Source organism: Vombatus ursinus, unplaced genomic scaffold (assembly GCF_900497805.2).
Source record: "Vombatus ursinus unplaced genomic scaffold, bare-nosed wombat genome assembly UNPS02014768.1, whole genome shotgun sequence".
NCBI lineage: Eukaryota > Metazoa > Chordata > Mammalia > Diprotodontia > Vombatidae > Vombatus > Vombatus ursinus.
This window is the reverse complement of record NW_020954546.1, coordinates 7,301,912-7,317,116: the sequence shown is the minus strand read 5'-3', so window position 1 is coordinate 7,317,116 and position 15,205 is coordinate 7,301,912. Positions and strand designations below refer to the sequence as shown.

The 15,205-nt window shown below is 42.5% G+C and overlaps 1 protein-coding gene across 5 annotated transcripts in view; it reads right to left on the bottom strand.

Annotated features, from left to right (window-relative positions):
• LOC114043369 (Na(+)/H(+) exchange regulatory cofactor NHE-RF3-like) overlaps window positions 1–15,205 on the bottom strand; it is a 102,756-nt gene that overhangs the window by 6,220 nt on the left and 81,331 nt on the right. For 4 of the 5 annotated variants that reach the window (XM_027862465.1, XM_027862462.1, XM_027862464.1 and 1 more), the window contains 5 exons: window positions 12,760–12,971; window positions 11,861–12,089; window positions 9,385–9,521; window positions 6,561–6,756; window positions 4,457–4,653 (listed from right to left, as the gene is read on the bottom strand). In XM_027862465.1, coding sequence (XP_027718266.1) covers window positions 4,457–4,653; window positions 6,561–6,756; window positions 9,385–9,521; window positions 11,861–12,089; window positions 12,760–12,969 — 969 coding nt within the window. In that variant the 5' untranslated portion in view covers window positions 12,970–12,971. The remainder of the gene's footprint in view (window positions 1–4,456; window positions 4,654–6,560; window positions 6,757–9,384; window positions 9,522–11,860; window positions 12,090–12,759; window positions 12,972–15,205) is intronic. The other variant, XM_027862466.1, reaches the window with a different exon arrangement.

Sequence of the window (15,205 nt, the reverse complement as noted above, 5' to 3'; positions counted from 1 at the left end):
CTCCCTATCTGACTTTGGCATCTCCCAAGGTTCTGTTCTGGACCCTCTTCTCACTCTTCTTTGGTGATCTCACAGCTACAGTGGGTTCAAATGTCATGTCCATGCCAATGACTCGTGTATAGATATGTGTATGTATATTTTGTATATTGTACATATATTATGTATATTGAGTATACATTTGTATACTCAAATGAATCTATGATCTCATCAGTTCAGAAGTTCCCACCAATGATGTGGATTACAAGCCATTCTGGGCAGCTCTTTTTTGTATTCTTCCAGAAGTTTATCACAGGAGGTCCGTTCAACATGATGGAAGCATTCTTTCCCAACATCATGAAGGTACCAGTGGAAAACTCTGGCTGTCTCCCTGTCACACCCTCATTTGTTCCACGGCCAGCCCATTTTCTCTTCCTGACATGCAGTTCCTTGTTTTTATCCTTTACTCTTATTCTCCTTTGGAGCTCCATTTTGGTTATTTGTTCCAACCTACTCACCTCCACCATGTGTCTTCTCATTGCCCTCTGTGATATTCATCTTTTCGAAAAGTCAGTGTTATACCTCACTTTTATATAGCACTGTTAGTATTGGAAGGAAAACCTTTGTTTTCATAGGAAGTGTGGGGCTAGTTAAATGAGTTTTGCAGTTTTCCTTCAAATAATCCCATCCATCCTCCTCCTTTCCAACTGTGGGCACAGTTTATGGTCCATCTCTACTGTCTTTCTCAAATACACATACCAATGGACAAGCTCTTTTAAGTGTCCATCCAAATGCATGCTAAAGTCTAGGCAACAGACATTCTTCATCTACTTTATCTTTCCTGTGTGGATGAACAGGCTTTGAGTGATTATAGCTGTCTTCCAGGAGACTCTGCAGTGTCTTGGGGCTTAATACAATCAGCATAACGTGAGCCACAAACAGGCGCATCTGCAGACATCACTGCCCACTCAATCTCTCCTTCACCTGTGCTCTGTGCTGCATCTCCTCGGGCACAGCGGTGGAATACCTTTGGTGAGCACATGTCTTACCTGGCATTTATCATCTGACAGTCATCTTCTAAGTAATCCTAAATGATCTCAGTGTATGAATAGGAGCCACTTGGCTGCAAATGAGTCCATTTATTCTACTGAATCAAACGCCTTTTTTTAATGCATAATGGGATCTTATATACTCCATCTGTTTCAGTTAATTGTGAGATGGAAACAAAATCCTTATAACAATTATGCATAATCAAAGAAAAAAAATTACTTCGTTGTCCATGTCCAAGAAACATGCCTCATTCTGTACCTTTAATCCATTACCTCTTTGACCAGTGGTAGGTTTTATTGTTGACCCTCTGGAATCTTGGTTGGTCATTATATAATACGTATTTTCTCTGAAAGTACATATTTCCATAACCCTTTATTCCTGGAGAAAAGTGCATTATCATGATAATAGCCAAGTATTTCATAGCACTTCACATGTGTTATTTCACTGTATCTTCATAACAATCTTGTGAGACAGATGCTGTTATTATCCCCACTTTACAGATGAGGAAACTGAGGCTGAAAGAGGTTAAATGGCTTGCCCAAGGTCACAAAGGTGGCAAGTATCTGAGGAAAGGCTTGAACTGAAGGTCTTCTTGACTCCAGGTCCAATGCTCTATCTGCTGTACAATATAGCTGCCTGATAACTATCATTACATCTTTGTCTTGAGCTGTGTCCCTAGAACTGAAATCTAATTATCCACCATCCTTCCCATAGCGTCCTTTCTCTTATGAAGTTCCTACCTTCAGTTGTTTGCGGTGATGAAAACACCACCTGCGTCCCTAAATCCTCTCCTTTCTGATCAGTTCTTTAGAATCCCAAGACACTGTCTAGCTTCCTTCCTGACATATTCGTTCTCACATATTTGTTTTGCTTGTTTGTTACAAATGAAACAAACAAACATCTTCACGGCAGCTAGGTGGCGCAGTGGATGGAGCACCAGCCCTGGATTCAGGAGGAGCTGAGTTCAAATCTAGCCTCAGACACATAACACTTACTAGCTGTGTGACCCTGGGCAAGTCACTTAACCCCACTGCCTAGCCAAAAAAAAAAATCTTCACATAAATCACTGTTAGTGGGTAGTAGTTTTCAAGTTGGGCAAGTCTCCGGAGGCCTCACTCACGTCCTCAGTACCACAGGAAGGCAGCATACCACTGACTGACCCTCTGAGGAACCTGTAGATGCTTCTGTATCCCTTACCAAGGAGCTGGCCCTGAACGAAAAGGTGTGCTCCCCAACCCATTATTTCTTTGCAAAACTGGTAAGACTGAGTGTAGAACACTACATATAATGTCTGATTTTTGGAGGGTTATGTTGATTAGTTTTGCTGAGCTGTTGTCACCATTTTTTATTCTTTTCTTTTTTTAACAAAAGACTGCTTTCTGAGAGGGGCGAAGAATACAGTAGGAAATGTAGGTGAAGTAAAGACCAAAGACATCAATAAAAACTTACTTTAGAAATAAACAGCATAATTTAAAAGAACCTCAGGTCACCTCCATTCAACAATGAAGCACCAGAATAAGACAAGTGGAAATTTATAAATATGGGGCTGCTACGTGGTGCAGTGGATAGAGCTGGGCCAGGAGTCAGGAAGAGTTATATTCCTGAATTCAAATCCAACCTCAGACACTTACTGTGTTGACCCTAGGCAAGTCACTTAATCCTTTCAGCCTGTTTCCTTATCTTTAAAGTGAGTTGGAGAAGGCAATGGCAAACCACTCTATTATCTCTGCCAAGAAGGCCCCAAATGGGGTCACAAAGAGTCGGAACAACAACAAAAATATGTATTTTCACCTTTGACCTTCAGATTTCTATTTAAAGTTCATTTAATTAGGTCAAAAAACCAAACAGATTTTTCCCATGTGATATGAACCATGGTCAAGAAAATCAAATTCCTTTTTTTAGAGCTAGACAGCTAGGTGGCACAGTGGATAGAGTGCCAGGCCTGGAATCAGGAAGACCTGAGTTCAAATCTGGGCTCAGATAGTTATTAACTGTGTTACCCTGAGCAAGTCACTTAACCTTGTTTGCCTCAGTTTCCTCATCTGTAAAAAAAAAATGAGCTGGAGAAGGAAATGGCAAACTACTCCAATATCATTGCCAAGAAAACCCCAAATAGGGCCACAAAGATACAACAAGATACAACGAAAAGAACCACAAGGATCATTTGGCCTAACCACCTTATTTTACAGATGAAAAAACAGATCTCAAATAAGCCAAGTGACTTACCTAAGGTCACATAGCTATAAGTCTCTAAAGTCATGACCAACAATAACAAACAAAATCAAACCATCACTTGGGCCTTCAGGACTTTCTTCTCCCCAAGATTTCAAAGTCACTAGAGATACCCTATGGTATCTTCTAATACCATTCGTTTACTTGGGAACCTATAAGAATGAGTAACAATGAGTGGATCTGATGCCATTTCTAAGCTACACGTTCCAAGAAAGAACAATTCTACCTCTGTACTCGGCAGCGGGGAGCGACGAGGTCAAACGCCCACCAGAGGCCCCCCTTCTCAAACTAAAGAATGGCTCCTTGGTAGGCCCTTCCTCAATGCTCCATCACCTTTGGGTGACTGCTTCAGAGAGTGCAACTTCTAGACAGAACCATGTGCCTGTCATATAGTCCCTACACCATGGAATTTCTTCTCTTCTTTTTCTTCTGTGTCATGTTTTTCCATTGGTAACTTCCTGACACTGGTTTTGATTCCCTTTTGTCCCCTGAGATGTTTTTTCTTCCCAGGTGTTTTCCTGGATGATTTCTCCCATCCTTCCTAGGAAGCCTTCTCTTTAATAAGACAAAAGAGATAAAGGTCTTCTTCAGGCCCCTTTAGCCTCCAGCATTTTTTGCACATTTAATTGATGAGCTCTTGGGGCAAGAAGACAAACATGGCACCTACCAAGCAATTCCCTTAACACTCATACTTCTGTCTTCTCAAGTTGAACTATAGTCTTGTATGATTCATTCTGGAACCTCTGCAAATTGCCTGTTTTATTAGCTTTACATTACATTAATCAAGAATCACAGTATATAGGGCTTATCTTTCAGGCAGTCAACAAGCACTTCTTAAGCACCTACTATGTGCCAGGCACCATCCTAAGCACTGGGGAGACAAAGAAAGACCAAAAACAACCCCTCTTCTCAAGGCACTCACTCACAGTCTGATGGGGGAGACAACAGGAAAATAACTATGTACAAATAAAATATGAGCTAATTAACAGAGGGAAGGCACAATCATTAAACGGAATTGAGAAAGGTTTCTTGTGGAAGATGGAATTTTAACTGGGACTGAAGTGGAGATGAGGAAGGGCATTCCAGCCATGGGGGACAGACTGTGAAAATGCCTGGGATGAGATTTGCTTTCTGCAGTGAGCTGTACTATACCCATGAAGCAAATATGGTTATTGGACCACACTCTTCTGTAACTTACCAGTCTGTACATGGCATCGGTTTCCTTGTCTACCACCAGGAGTGAGGTCTGATCTCCACCCTTTCTAATCTTCTCCACGATGCTGTCATGATCCAGCATTTCCACTGACTCTCCATTGACAGCAACAAGCAGGTCATTATTCTTCAGACCAGCTGCTTCTGCTGGGCTTCCAGAATCTATGTCTTTGATGATCTGACCTACTCCCCATAAACCAAATGGTCAGAAAAGTTCCTCTCTTTCCAGGGTAATGCCCTAACTACAGAGATGATGAGAGTAAGGATAAGGATGGAAGGGTACAGAGGAGTAAAGGACTCTGTATTATTTCTTAAACTGTTTAAGATTAAGATCTTCAATGACAAAATCTATTCCCTCCTTTCATCTACTCACCCCAAATTAGGTAAGCATAGAAGTGGAATGCCCTTGGGAAATGCCCATCCTCCCTGTCATCCCCGGGGGACTTTGCAGAATGGGAAAGTACATGCATCCTTCATCCCTGCTCAGAATTCTCACAAGGCAGTAGGCTTGACCTTTAATAAGGAAAGATACTTTGGAGGTGAAAGAAAGTGTTGGGGTGGAAAATTTCAATTATATTCTACTTGAACAAAATAGTTTGTGTGCTTTAAATCTCAAAACAACTGGAGCAGGCAGTTATCACCACTCTCATTTTACAAATGGTTAAGCTGAGACATGGAAAAGTTTAATGATGGACCTAAGGTCACAGAGTAAAGAATGATCATGCTCCCTTCCCCACCACCCATTCGCATTATTCCCTTATTCCCCTTCAACTTTCCCACCCCAAAGTTCCAACCAAAAGCCACCCACCCTTTCCACTGTGCCCTCTGGAATGACTGTTCCACAGACAACAAACTTCCCCTTTATCTTAAATGTTTTCTTATCCCACTCCTTCCATCTTCTAACACTCACTGAAACTTTGCTCTGCCAGATGATACGACCTCCTTGGCCACCCTTTCTGGTACTGGCAACACTTTCACTCATTCCCCTTGGCTCCCTGGTCACAGCAGGAGAGTTGGAATACTCTTTGCTCACCATTGCCATTTCTAGGTTCTCCCCCATCTCCATTACTCAGTAACCTCTCTGCCTTAGAAGTTTATGCAATTCATATCTACCACCCAATCAAACTCCTGGTAGCTCTTGTCTACAGACCCTTTCTTTCCTCAGCTAGTTCAGTGCCTAGCTCACAATTTTTCTCTCCTCCCCAACTCCTGCCATTATATTAGGGGGCTTCAGAATACATACTGACTTTTCTCTCAAACTCCCCTATCACTCAGTTCCCTAACCTACTCACTTCCCATGACCTATTCCTCCACCCCCAACTCAGCCATATGCAAAGATGGTCAAGAATTAGAGGTGATTGGAGTCTCCATCTTTCTGATTCCAAATCCAACCAATCTAGCCACTATACTATGCTGTCTCTCTCACAAACACATAGAAGGTGCTTAATAAATGCTTAATGAACTAGCTTAAATTGATATTAATGGCCTCATACTAGGAGACTTCAACATACACACTGACTCCCCCTGAAACACCATCACCACTTAGTTCCTCAACCTACTCACTTCCCACAATCCTTTCCTCTGCCTCACCTCAGCCACACATGAAGATGGCCATATCTTTGTTTTTGTCATCCACAAATGACAATTCTGAAATCCTCTTATCTGACCATAACCTATTGCCTTTCCACTTATCCCTCTGCCTTCCCTTACCAAACTCTACTCTTCACCCGATCTATGACCTCTACTCTCTTAACCCCTCAGTTCTCTCCCAGGCCATCTCCCCTACACTTGCCACTCTCTCCTCTTGTCCCGCTCTTGACCTTTTGGGGAACATTCAACTCTATACTGTTCTATTTTCCTGAGTCCCTACCCCCATCCCGTATCATTTTGCTCCGTTCCAAATCTTGGCCTTGGATCATTCCCACCATCCACTATCATAAAGTGAACCCTGGTATTGGACCCTACCCTGATCTAAGGATTGATTCAGGTTGTCCCCACAGAGCGTCAGGGGAGCCTGACAGAACCCCGGGGCCAGAGTTTGACAGAGAAGAATCAGACAGTTGAGCCTAAGAAATCTGGAAGCTTCTTACCTTTCTGCCCTGGGCCTACTCTCAAGTAAAATCCATAGCCACTCTTTCCCTTGGTCATGTCCACAATCCGGGGCTTATGAGGAAGCAGCGTCAGACTGGCTGTCTCTCTTTTGAGCTTTATCTTATGCTCGTTGTAGTACTTGTCCACGTCCTTGTCTATCAGCAAAAACATAATCTGGCTCCCAGCCTTCTTCACCTGTAGAAGCATATGGAAGACAGTTATGTCCCCATGGACACATTGTCTAAATGTACTGACATAGCTTACAGCCTTCCTGGCTTTAAGATGCTGGTAGTATAAATGGATAGAGCCTGAAGTCAGGAAGACCTGAATTCAAATCCTAACTGACTGGCTGTGTGTCCCCAGGCAATTTACTTAACCTCTCATCTGTAAAATGGGAATGATAATGGGGTTGTTCTGAGGATCAAATGGGATAATATTTGTAAAGTGCCCAGCACATAGGAGGAACTTAATGAGTGCATTTCTCCATTCTTTCCTCCTCCTCTTTGAGGTCAGTCAACAAATATTTATTAAGTGTCTACTACAAAAGTACCTTGCTGATCCCAAGAGATACAAAGAAAGGCAAAAGACAGTCCCTGACCTTAGGAGCTCACAGTCTAATAGAGTAGACACCACACAGACATCTATATTATACAGGATAAATTAGAAGGAATCAACAGAGGGAGGGGTCCCTGGCATGGGGAGACATCATCTCTGGCTTCAGGCAGCGCTCTATTCTCCTGCTGTCCTTTTGCCTCTTAGCTGTGTACCTTCTTTCTACCTTCCTCTCCAGTTTTCTTTTTTTTTTTTCTTTTTCAGAAGGTTACATTCCCCATGAAAAGATGGGAAATTCCTCTGAGAAGGAGATTAGAAATACACTGAGGTCAATAGGAAAAGTAACTAGAAGGCATGTGGGAACAAGGAAAAGGCAACCATAAGGACCACCTTGTAAAATCCTAAATCCCTTCAGGTCTCAGCTAAAATCCCCCCTTCTACAGGAAGCCTCTGCCAGGCCCCCTTAATGCTAATGCCTTACCTCCTGTGTATTTCTCCTTGAGGGCAACTAGATGGAGTCACTGTGTGTAGAGCCCAAGCATGAAGACAGGAAGACTTGTCTTCTTGAGTTCAAAGCTGGCCTCAGATACTTACTAGCTGCATGACCCTGGATAAGTCATTTAACAATGTTTGCCTCAATTCCTCATCTGTAAAATGAGCTGGAGAAGGAAATAGCAAACCACTCCAGTGTCTTTGCCAAGAAAACCCCCAATGGGGTCACAAAGGGTCAGAAACAACTAAAAAACAATTCAACAACCAACAACATCTTGTTTCTAAATAGTTGTTTATGTGTTGCCTCTTCCATTCGATTCTGAGGTCCTTGAAGGTAGGGATTGCTTTTGCCTTTCCTTGTCTCCCCAGTGCTTAGCACAGTGCTGGGTCTTTAATGGGCACTTAATAAAAGCTTATTGATTCAACTTGACTTGACTAGATTCTCCTTGGACTACATAAATGTCTTTTAGATTTTCAGGAATCAATTTGACCTACTGGTTTAATATGTCCATATTTGAAACATGCTTTTCCACAATCCATGGTGCCATGTTGAATTCTCAAATCTGAAATAATTGGGAAATCTAGGGACCAGTTTAACCTTATACTCCTCAGACACCTGGCTAAACAATACTATATAGTTATAACCTTATACTCCTCAAGACACCCGGCTAAACAATACTATATAGTTATCTCCCACCACATACTTGATAAAATGTGTCCTTAAGGGAAAATTTTTTTGTTTTCTTTTTTTTTAAAAAGTATCATGAAACTCTTGTGCTTTCAAACTTAGATATGTGTCCTCATAGGATAGAGGGAGAAAGACTGGAGCTGTCATTTCATCAATACAGGGAACTCCCAGGTGAGGATATTCCCTTTACCAATGCAAGTCAACAGCCTCTCTGGAATTTATAGTTGTAGAGAGTTGTCTAGAGCTCTGAGAGTTTAAGTAATTTGCCCAGGGTCTCGTGGGACCTGAATTCATGTTTCTTCGGCTTCAAGAGCAGCTCTCTACTATACTCTACTGTCTCTTACAGGAACAAAAACAAAAACAAAAACAAAATCTCCTCATGGATTTAGTTTAAATTTTTGGTGAGGATGTTTTGAAATACTATTTTCCATAAATATGCTCTCCAATGGGCAACCAGTAAATGGATGAATGAACAAAGAGGTATATGTTAAGCACTTACTATGTGCTAAGCGCTGTAATAATCACTGACAAAGCAAATACAAAAAGAAAGATCACTTCTGCACTCAAGGAACTTATATCCTAATAAAGGAAGACAACATATATAATGGAGTAATGGCAAAGAAAGAGTGTTTTGAACTGGGAGGTTACAGGAATGGTGAGCAGAAACATGGGGTAATCCACTGACATATCCTTTCTAGGAAAAGTAATGTTGATTTTGGTCTCAGAGCTGGAAATGGAAAAGGGATAGCGAAGGAGTCTGGCCAGTGGCAGGGCATGAAGGTGACTGAAAAGCAGCAACATGGTGGGTCTGGGTGGTCTACCTCTAGGGAATTCTCACCAGTCAAAACTCAGGGCCTCAGGGCAATGGTCCCCTGGACCCAAAATGATATGGAACTGGCCAAAGACCTTATTCCAAGCCCTCCATCAACTCTTCTGTGTTACTAATCAGTCTGTCCCTGGAGGGCATGAAAATTCCTTCTGCCCTTCCTTCATTCTGGTCCACATCGGTCCTCTCCTTCCAAGTCTTGTCACCAGTTTGAAGAAGAGAAGATATATGTAGCAAATACCACCTCAGCAAAACTGGGCTATACCTTTTCAACCACCTCCTCATGACTGGCATTTTCCACATTCTCCCCATTCACTTCAATCAGACGGTCTTCAGGCTGTACTCCGGCCTTTGAAGCCACACCCTGGGGAACCAGGTCAGTCAGGTACACTCCCTTTTTACCTAGAATGGAGGGAGTGGAAGGAAGGGAAGACAATTCATTCCAGGCAGCAGAAGGGCACAATTCTGGCTCACCAACACCCTAACATCTGAAAATGAAGGGACTTCGTCTGATAAAGTTAAAGTGCAATTTCACGTCTTTGTGGTTAATCCATTCTTTCTTAGCAAACAAGAACAAAACCCTGGCTTCTCAACGGCGGTAAAAGAACAGCACAATGCTTAGAACCCTGCACAGAAGATATCTGTTGATTTGCTCATAATTCTTGATCCTCTCTAAAATACAAGTGGGTTGTAATTAAGAATCTTATGGGTAGCAAATATTTTAACCAGAATGCACTAAACAAAGATGCTTAATCACTGTATTACCTGTTTCCTGTTTTTCCCTCTACCTGTGTGACCACTCTTCCTTAGTTTCCTTTGTTGGATCCTCATTCATATCATGCCCACTAACAACGGGCGTCCCCCAAGGCTCTGTCATGGGCCCTCTTCTATTATCCCTCTATACTATCTCATGGGTTGTTGGTGATCTCATGGGTCTAATCATTCTCTCTGTGCAGATGACTCCAAAATCTACATATCCCTCCCAGTCTGTCTCCTGAACTCTAGTCCAGCATCACCAACTGCCTTTTGGACATGTTGAACAAGATATCCTGTAGGCATCTCAAACTCAGTATGTCCAAAATAGAACTTACTATCTTTCCCCCAAAACTCTCTCCTCTTTCTAACATCCTTATTAGTGTTATCGACACCAATATCCTCCCAGTCACCTGATCTCAAAATCCTGAGAGTCATCCTTGACTGCCTACATAGCCAATCTCATACTAGAGCTTATCATTCCTACTTTGACAACATCTCCCCCCAATATATCCCCCAATGTCTTCTCACATTGATGAGTTCTTGGATCTATTAAAGCTTAAGTCACAAGTGGAATATAAGAGAGTGAGCACTGAGGAAGCAACTGATATTATAAACTACTTCTCAAAAATAGAATCGCTGTTGATGGTAGCACCAGGAGGATCATCTTTGTGGAGCATGTTATGAAGGAATTGGTAAAAAGCATGTTTCTATAAGGCTAGCACAAAGCCCACTGAACAGAAGGATGCAAGCCAGCCCCAAATTCTGTTATATAGGGAGCACACTAATTAGCCAAGAAATTGAAAATTGGATCAAAAAGTGTCTTCCGAGAAGCTACACAGAGGCAAACCCAATGGCCAGAGATAAGGTCCTTATGAACAAAAATTTCTGTGGGCTATTAGAATGAAACAAAAGTTAGAGCTACAAAGCAAAACACAGTCTTCAGGTGGAGGTTCCAGGGAAAGGATGGTCTTTTCAAGCAAACATGCATCAGTCAGTGACATTTACTGTCAACAATGTGAAAGAGACATATCTTCTTGCTAATATCCTTCAGCTGATAAATTGGTTAGACTGTGCCCTTGACAACTCTGTTATCTACCCATGCTCATTTAACTGATGATTGCTGCCTGCTACAGTCATTTTAACACACTGAAATGGTGTGGAATCTGAAAAACTAATAAAATGGGTTTGTACTCACTTTTTTGCTTACTAATGCTAATTGTTAGGTTTCATATTAATCTGAGAAGGTTCACCAATAAGCCTAGCTAAATAAGACAATAGATTTAAAACAGATAATGTACAATCTACTAATTTGGATATAATTGGACACTAGCTATGAAGCCTACCCACAAATATGTTTGTGAAATAATTGGCTAGGGAAGGATTTGGCCATAAATAGGATTATTCCCTACGTGGAAGAAGTTAACTGGCCTTTAAGGGGATCAAACCTGCAATCTGGAGCCTGTTAACATCACGTTCCAACCTCTTTCATCCATTGACATGAGCTAACCAGCACAGACACTACAACATTACCAGACTCTGCCTAGAAGACAGTGTACCCAATCTTATTTTGATAAAAAGTAAAGTACAGTAATCTGGTATAAGAGAGTACATTGGGAAAGTAAGAGAAAAGAGGTATTGCTGGCCAACAAACGACTGTCCTAATCCCCCACCCTCCCAGAATGGATCCAGAGGAAAATCCAGCCTCCCCTAAAGTGATGAAACATAAATCCCTCAAGCGTATTCCAGTCATGGAAGCGCCAAGAAGAAGGGTCCTAAGGCACTTGACAACCTCCTAGAAAGTGTGAGCTAAAAGGGACAGCTGAGAATCCAAGTGTCGGGTCTCTTTTAAAGTCTGCAGGGAAGGAAACAGCTATCAGATAATTAAATCACCAAACTGACAGGAAGAAGAAAAGCAACTTTCTACTCGAGAAACCCGGGAAGCGTAAGGAAGGTTTCCAAGTCAGGCTCTAGCTCAGCGCACTCACCTTGGACCGTTTTCAGAGAGAAGCCGTAGCTACTTCCCTCCTTGACCAGGTAACAGAGCCGGGGCTGGCTCCCTGCACCTGCTACCCCATTCATCGCTGGGGCTGACTCCTTGTGGTTCTGACTCAGTTCCTTCAGGTTTATCCCTTTTTTTACTGCTTGTTCATAGGATGCGCCATCCAGAACCAGGAATATCACTGAATTCCCACTTTTCCTGACCAGATCCACAACCTGAGATGAAGAAGATGAGATTCTGTGAGCAAGCTAGAAAAAAACCATGGTAAATACCTAACCTTCGCTTTGAGTGACTCAGGTCCTCACTCTACATGCCTTGGTGTTTTCCTTGTACTTCTCTGTGCCTTTGCCACCCCCAGGTAGCTGACGGTGTCCTCTCATGCCGCTCATCCTCCCTCCAGGTGGAACTATCCCTGAAGATCCAAAGTCAGATTAGGTTCAGCCTAGCAGAGCTTTTCTAGTCCTGAGAGGCTCCAGCACATGTGACCCAATTCCAGCCCATAGGGCCCCTACTAGAGGAGAACCATTCTTAGGTATCTAGTCTGTTCAGTGGTTGTTGTCCTAAAGCATAACTGAAATTTATTGGTAGAGCAAAGTAGTTTGTGATTCTGGATATGAGCCTTGTGATCCTTGGTAAATGCAGGAACTCTTGGCTTGAGAGGCAGCTTCGACATATAAGGCTTTGGAGACCTTCTCTAACTTCTTAGGAGGGAGAACAGAGAGACAGAAAACTGCCTTGGTTGACTGATGGAGGACAGAAACATAATCCCTCACTAGGACAAAATCTCTGGGTGCAGAGAATGTATTAAGCAAGGTTATAGCTTATAATCAAGCTTATAGGTTAAGGAGAATGGAGGGAATAGGAATCCCTACAAGTCTCATTCACCTGCAAGTGTTCTTCTTTGTCCACATACACCCCATTGATAAAGAGGACCCGGTCACCATCTCTGAGGCCTGCTTTCTCAGCGGGGCTGCCCTGTTCTATCACACGAACCAGGTGACCCTGGACATCTTTCTCTATCCGGAGGAAGAAACCATAGCTTTGCCCATCTTGTTTGGAAAGTTTACATTCTCGAAGTGTGAAGGTAGAGGCCATGTCTATTCACAAGGGAGGGAAGAAGAGAGAAAGAGAAAATATGTTGATTATAACAGCCAAGTGTTGCCACAGTGCCTAGAGTGCTGGATCTGGAGTCAGGAAGATTAGAGTTCAAATTTGACCTCAGACACTAGCTGTATGACCCTGGACAAGTCACTTAACCTCTGTCTGCCCGAGTTTCCTCATCTGTAAAATGGGAATAATAGCAGCACTTACTTCCCAGTGTTCTTGTGAGGATAAAATAAAATAATATTTGTAAAGCATTTTGCAAACCTTAAAATGCTACAAATAATAGCTACATAGCTATTATTATCATCTACTACTCAACTTCCCCAGAGTTGATCTACATGCCATCTTCTCATTGCCAACAGAAGGTCACATAGAAGGTGTAGAATAGAATAAACTAATCTAAGCTGAATGAGAACCATCTCCTCTTATCCATGGACCGAATGAACAAACCACCCAGGCTAATGGGAACCCTCTCCTGTAACCCTGGGACTTCGGCTCAACCCTCACACTTAATCCAATAGATTCTGGCAGAGAGTTACTAGAGTTTAGAAAGTCACCTCCCAGCTGCCCATAACCCACAGTAACCTTTCTCTTGTTTCAATGAAAGTCAAAGAATCTCTGATGTAGGCACCTACAGACCTGTCCACTGCACCAAGAGACAGCACCCACCACAATACTTTGCCCATAGTAGGTTTTCAATAAAGACTTGTTGATTAAAGAGAGAGGAAGAAAGGACAAGGCCATCTGTACTCATGAGCCAAAGAAGAAGAGGTTTGACTTGCTGAGCCCTTCCCTGGATCCTTCAGATAGAGGAAAAAGGAAACACTGCCAGCTGAGTTGTTCCAATTCCATGCTTTTGGATGGAGAGGTTATAAGGCTAGAGAAATCCCTTAGTAAACAGCTGCTCCATGCCCATCATCCTACTTGCATGATGCAATGGCAGATACCATGGCAGATACAAAGAAGTAGAAAGATGGCTTCTGCCCTAGGGAACATGATAATCTAGCTATAGAGAAAAGACAGACCTAATCCAAACGATGAAATAATACAAGGCAAACTTTTAATCGGTACAATTCTAGGATATGTGATACTAAGTACTCAAAACTAGGCTCAAATTCCACCTTCCTCAGGAAGCCTTTCCTGGCTGTCCTGCTCCCTCGGGCTGCTAAGGCCTTCCCTCTGAGATTGCCACCAATTTACCTTGTATATATCTTCTATGTACATAATCGTTTGTGCGTTATCTTCCATTAGACTATACGTTCTTTAAGGGCAAGGATCGTGTTTTTGCCTTTCTTTGTAAACCCAGCCCTTAGCACAGCACCTGGCACATAGTAAATGCTTAATAAATGTTTAGCGACTAAATGACTGAACTGGGCAAGATTAGTGTGATACCTCACGCTGATAATCAGGAATTTAGGGAGAACCCCAAATGATTCAAAGGCATAGAAGCTTAGTTCAAGAGTTGTCTTTATGTTTGTGCAACTCCTTTTTTTTAAAGGACCAGAGTAAAGTGGAAGCAATTCCCCAAACTAACTGAATTCCTTCCCATGCCTCTTTGTCCATTGTATTCAGATGGAGTTCAAGCCTTCTGTTCTCCTCATTGTTGGAAACTGGAGCCCAAACTGACACTAACTACCAATAGTTGTGGCGTGGCACCCGGAGGGGTAAAAACACAGACCTTCTGGTTGTGCTGCTTAGCCCCTTCTTGGCTTCATCAAGTCAGAATTCAAAGGCCAGAGTACACATGGGGTAGGGGCCACACAGATGTTGACATGAGGATGGCCTCAGGGTGGCAGAACAGAGTTTGGGATTATGTTCCAAGTGGATAGAGCACCAGGCCTGGAGTCACGAAGACTCATCTTCGTGAGTTCAAATCCAGCCTCAGACACTTACTAGCTGTGTGACCTTGGGTAAGTCACTTAACCCAGTTTGCCTGAGTTTCCTCATCTGTCAAATGAGCCTGAGAAGGAGATGGCAAACCACTCCAGAATCTGTGCCAAGAAAACCCCAAATGGGGTCGCGAAGAGTTGGACACACCTGAAATGACTCAACAACAACAACAGATCTATATATAGGCTGTCTCTGAATAACTCTGCCATACGCATCTCGAACTTTCTGGTCCACTGTCTCCCACTTATAAACCCGTCTCTTGCTGGAAGATTTGTGAAAACAAATGTGACAATGTCCATAAAGTGTTCTGGGATTCTTAGGAGAAAAAAAAATCCAC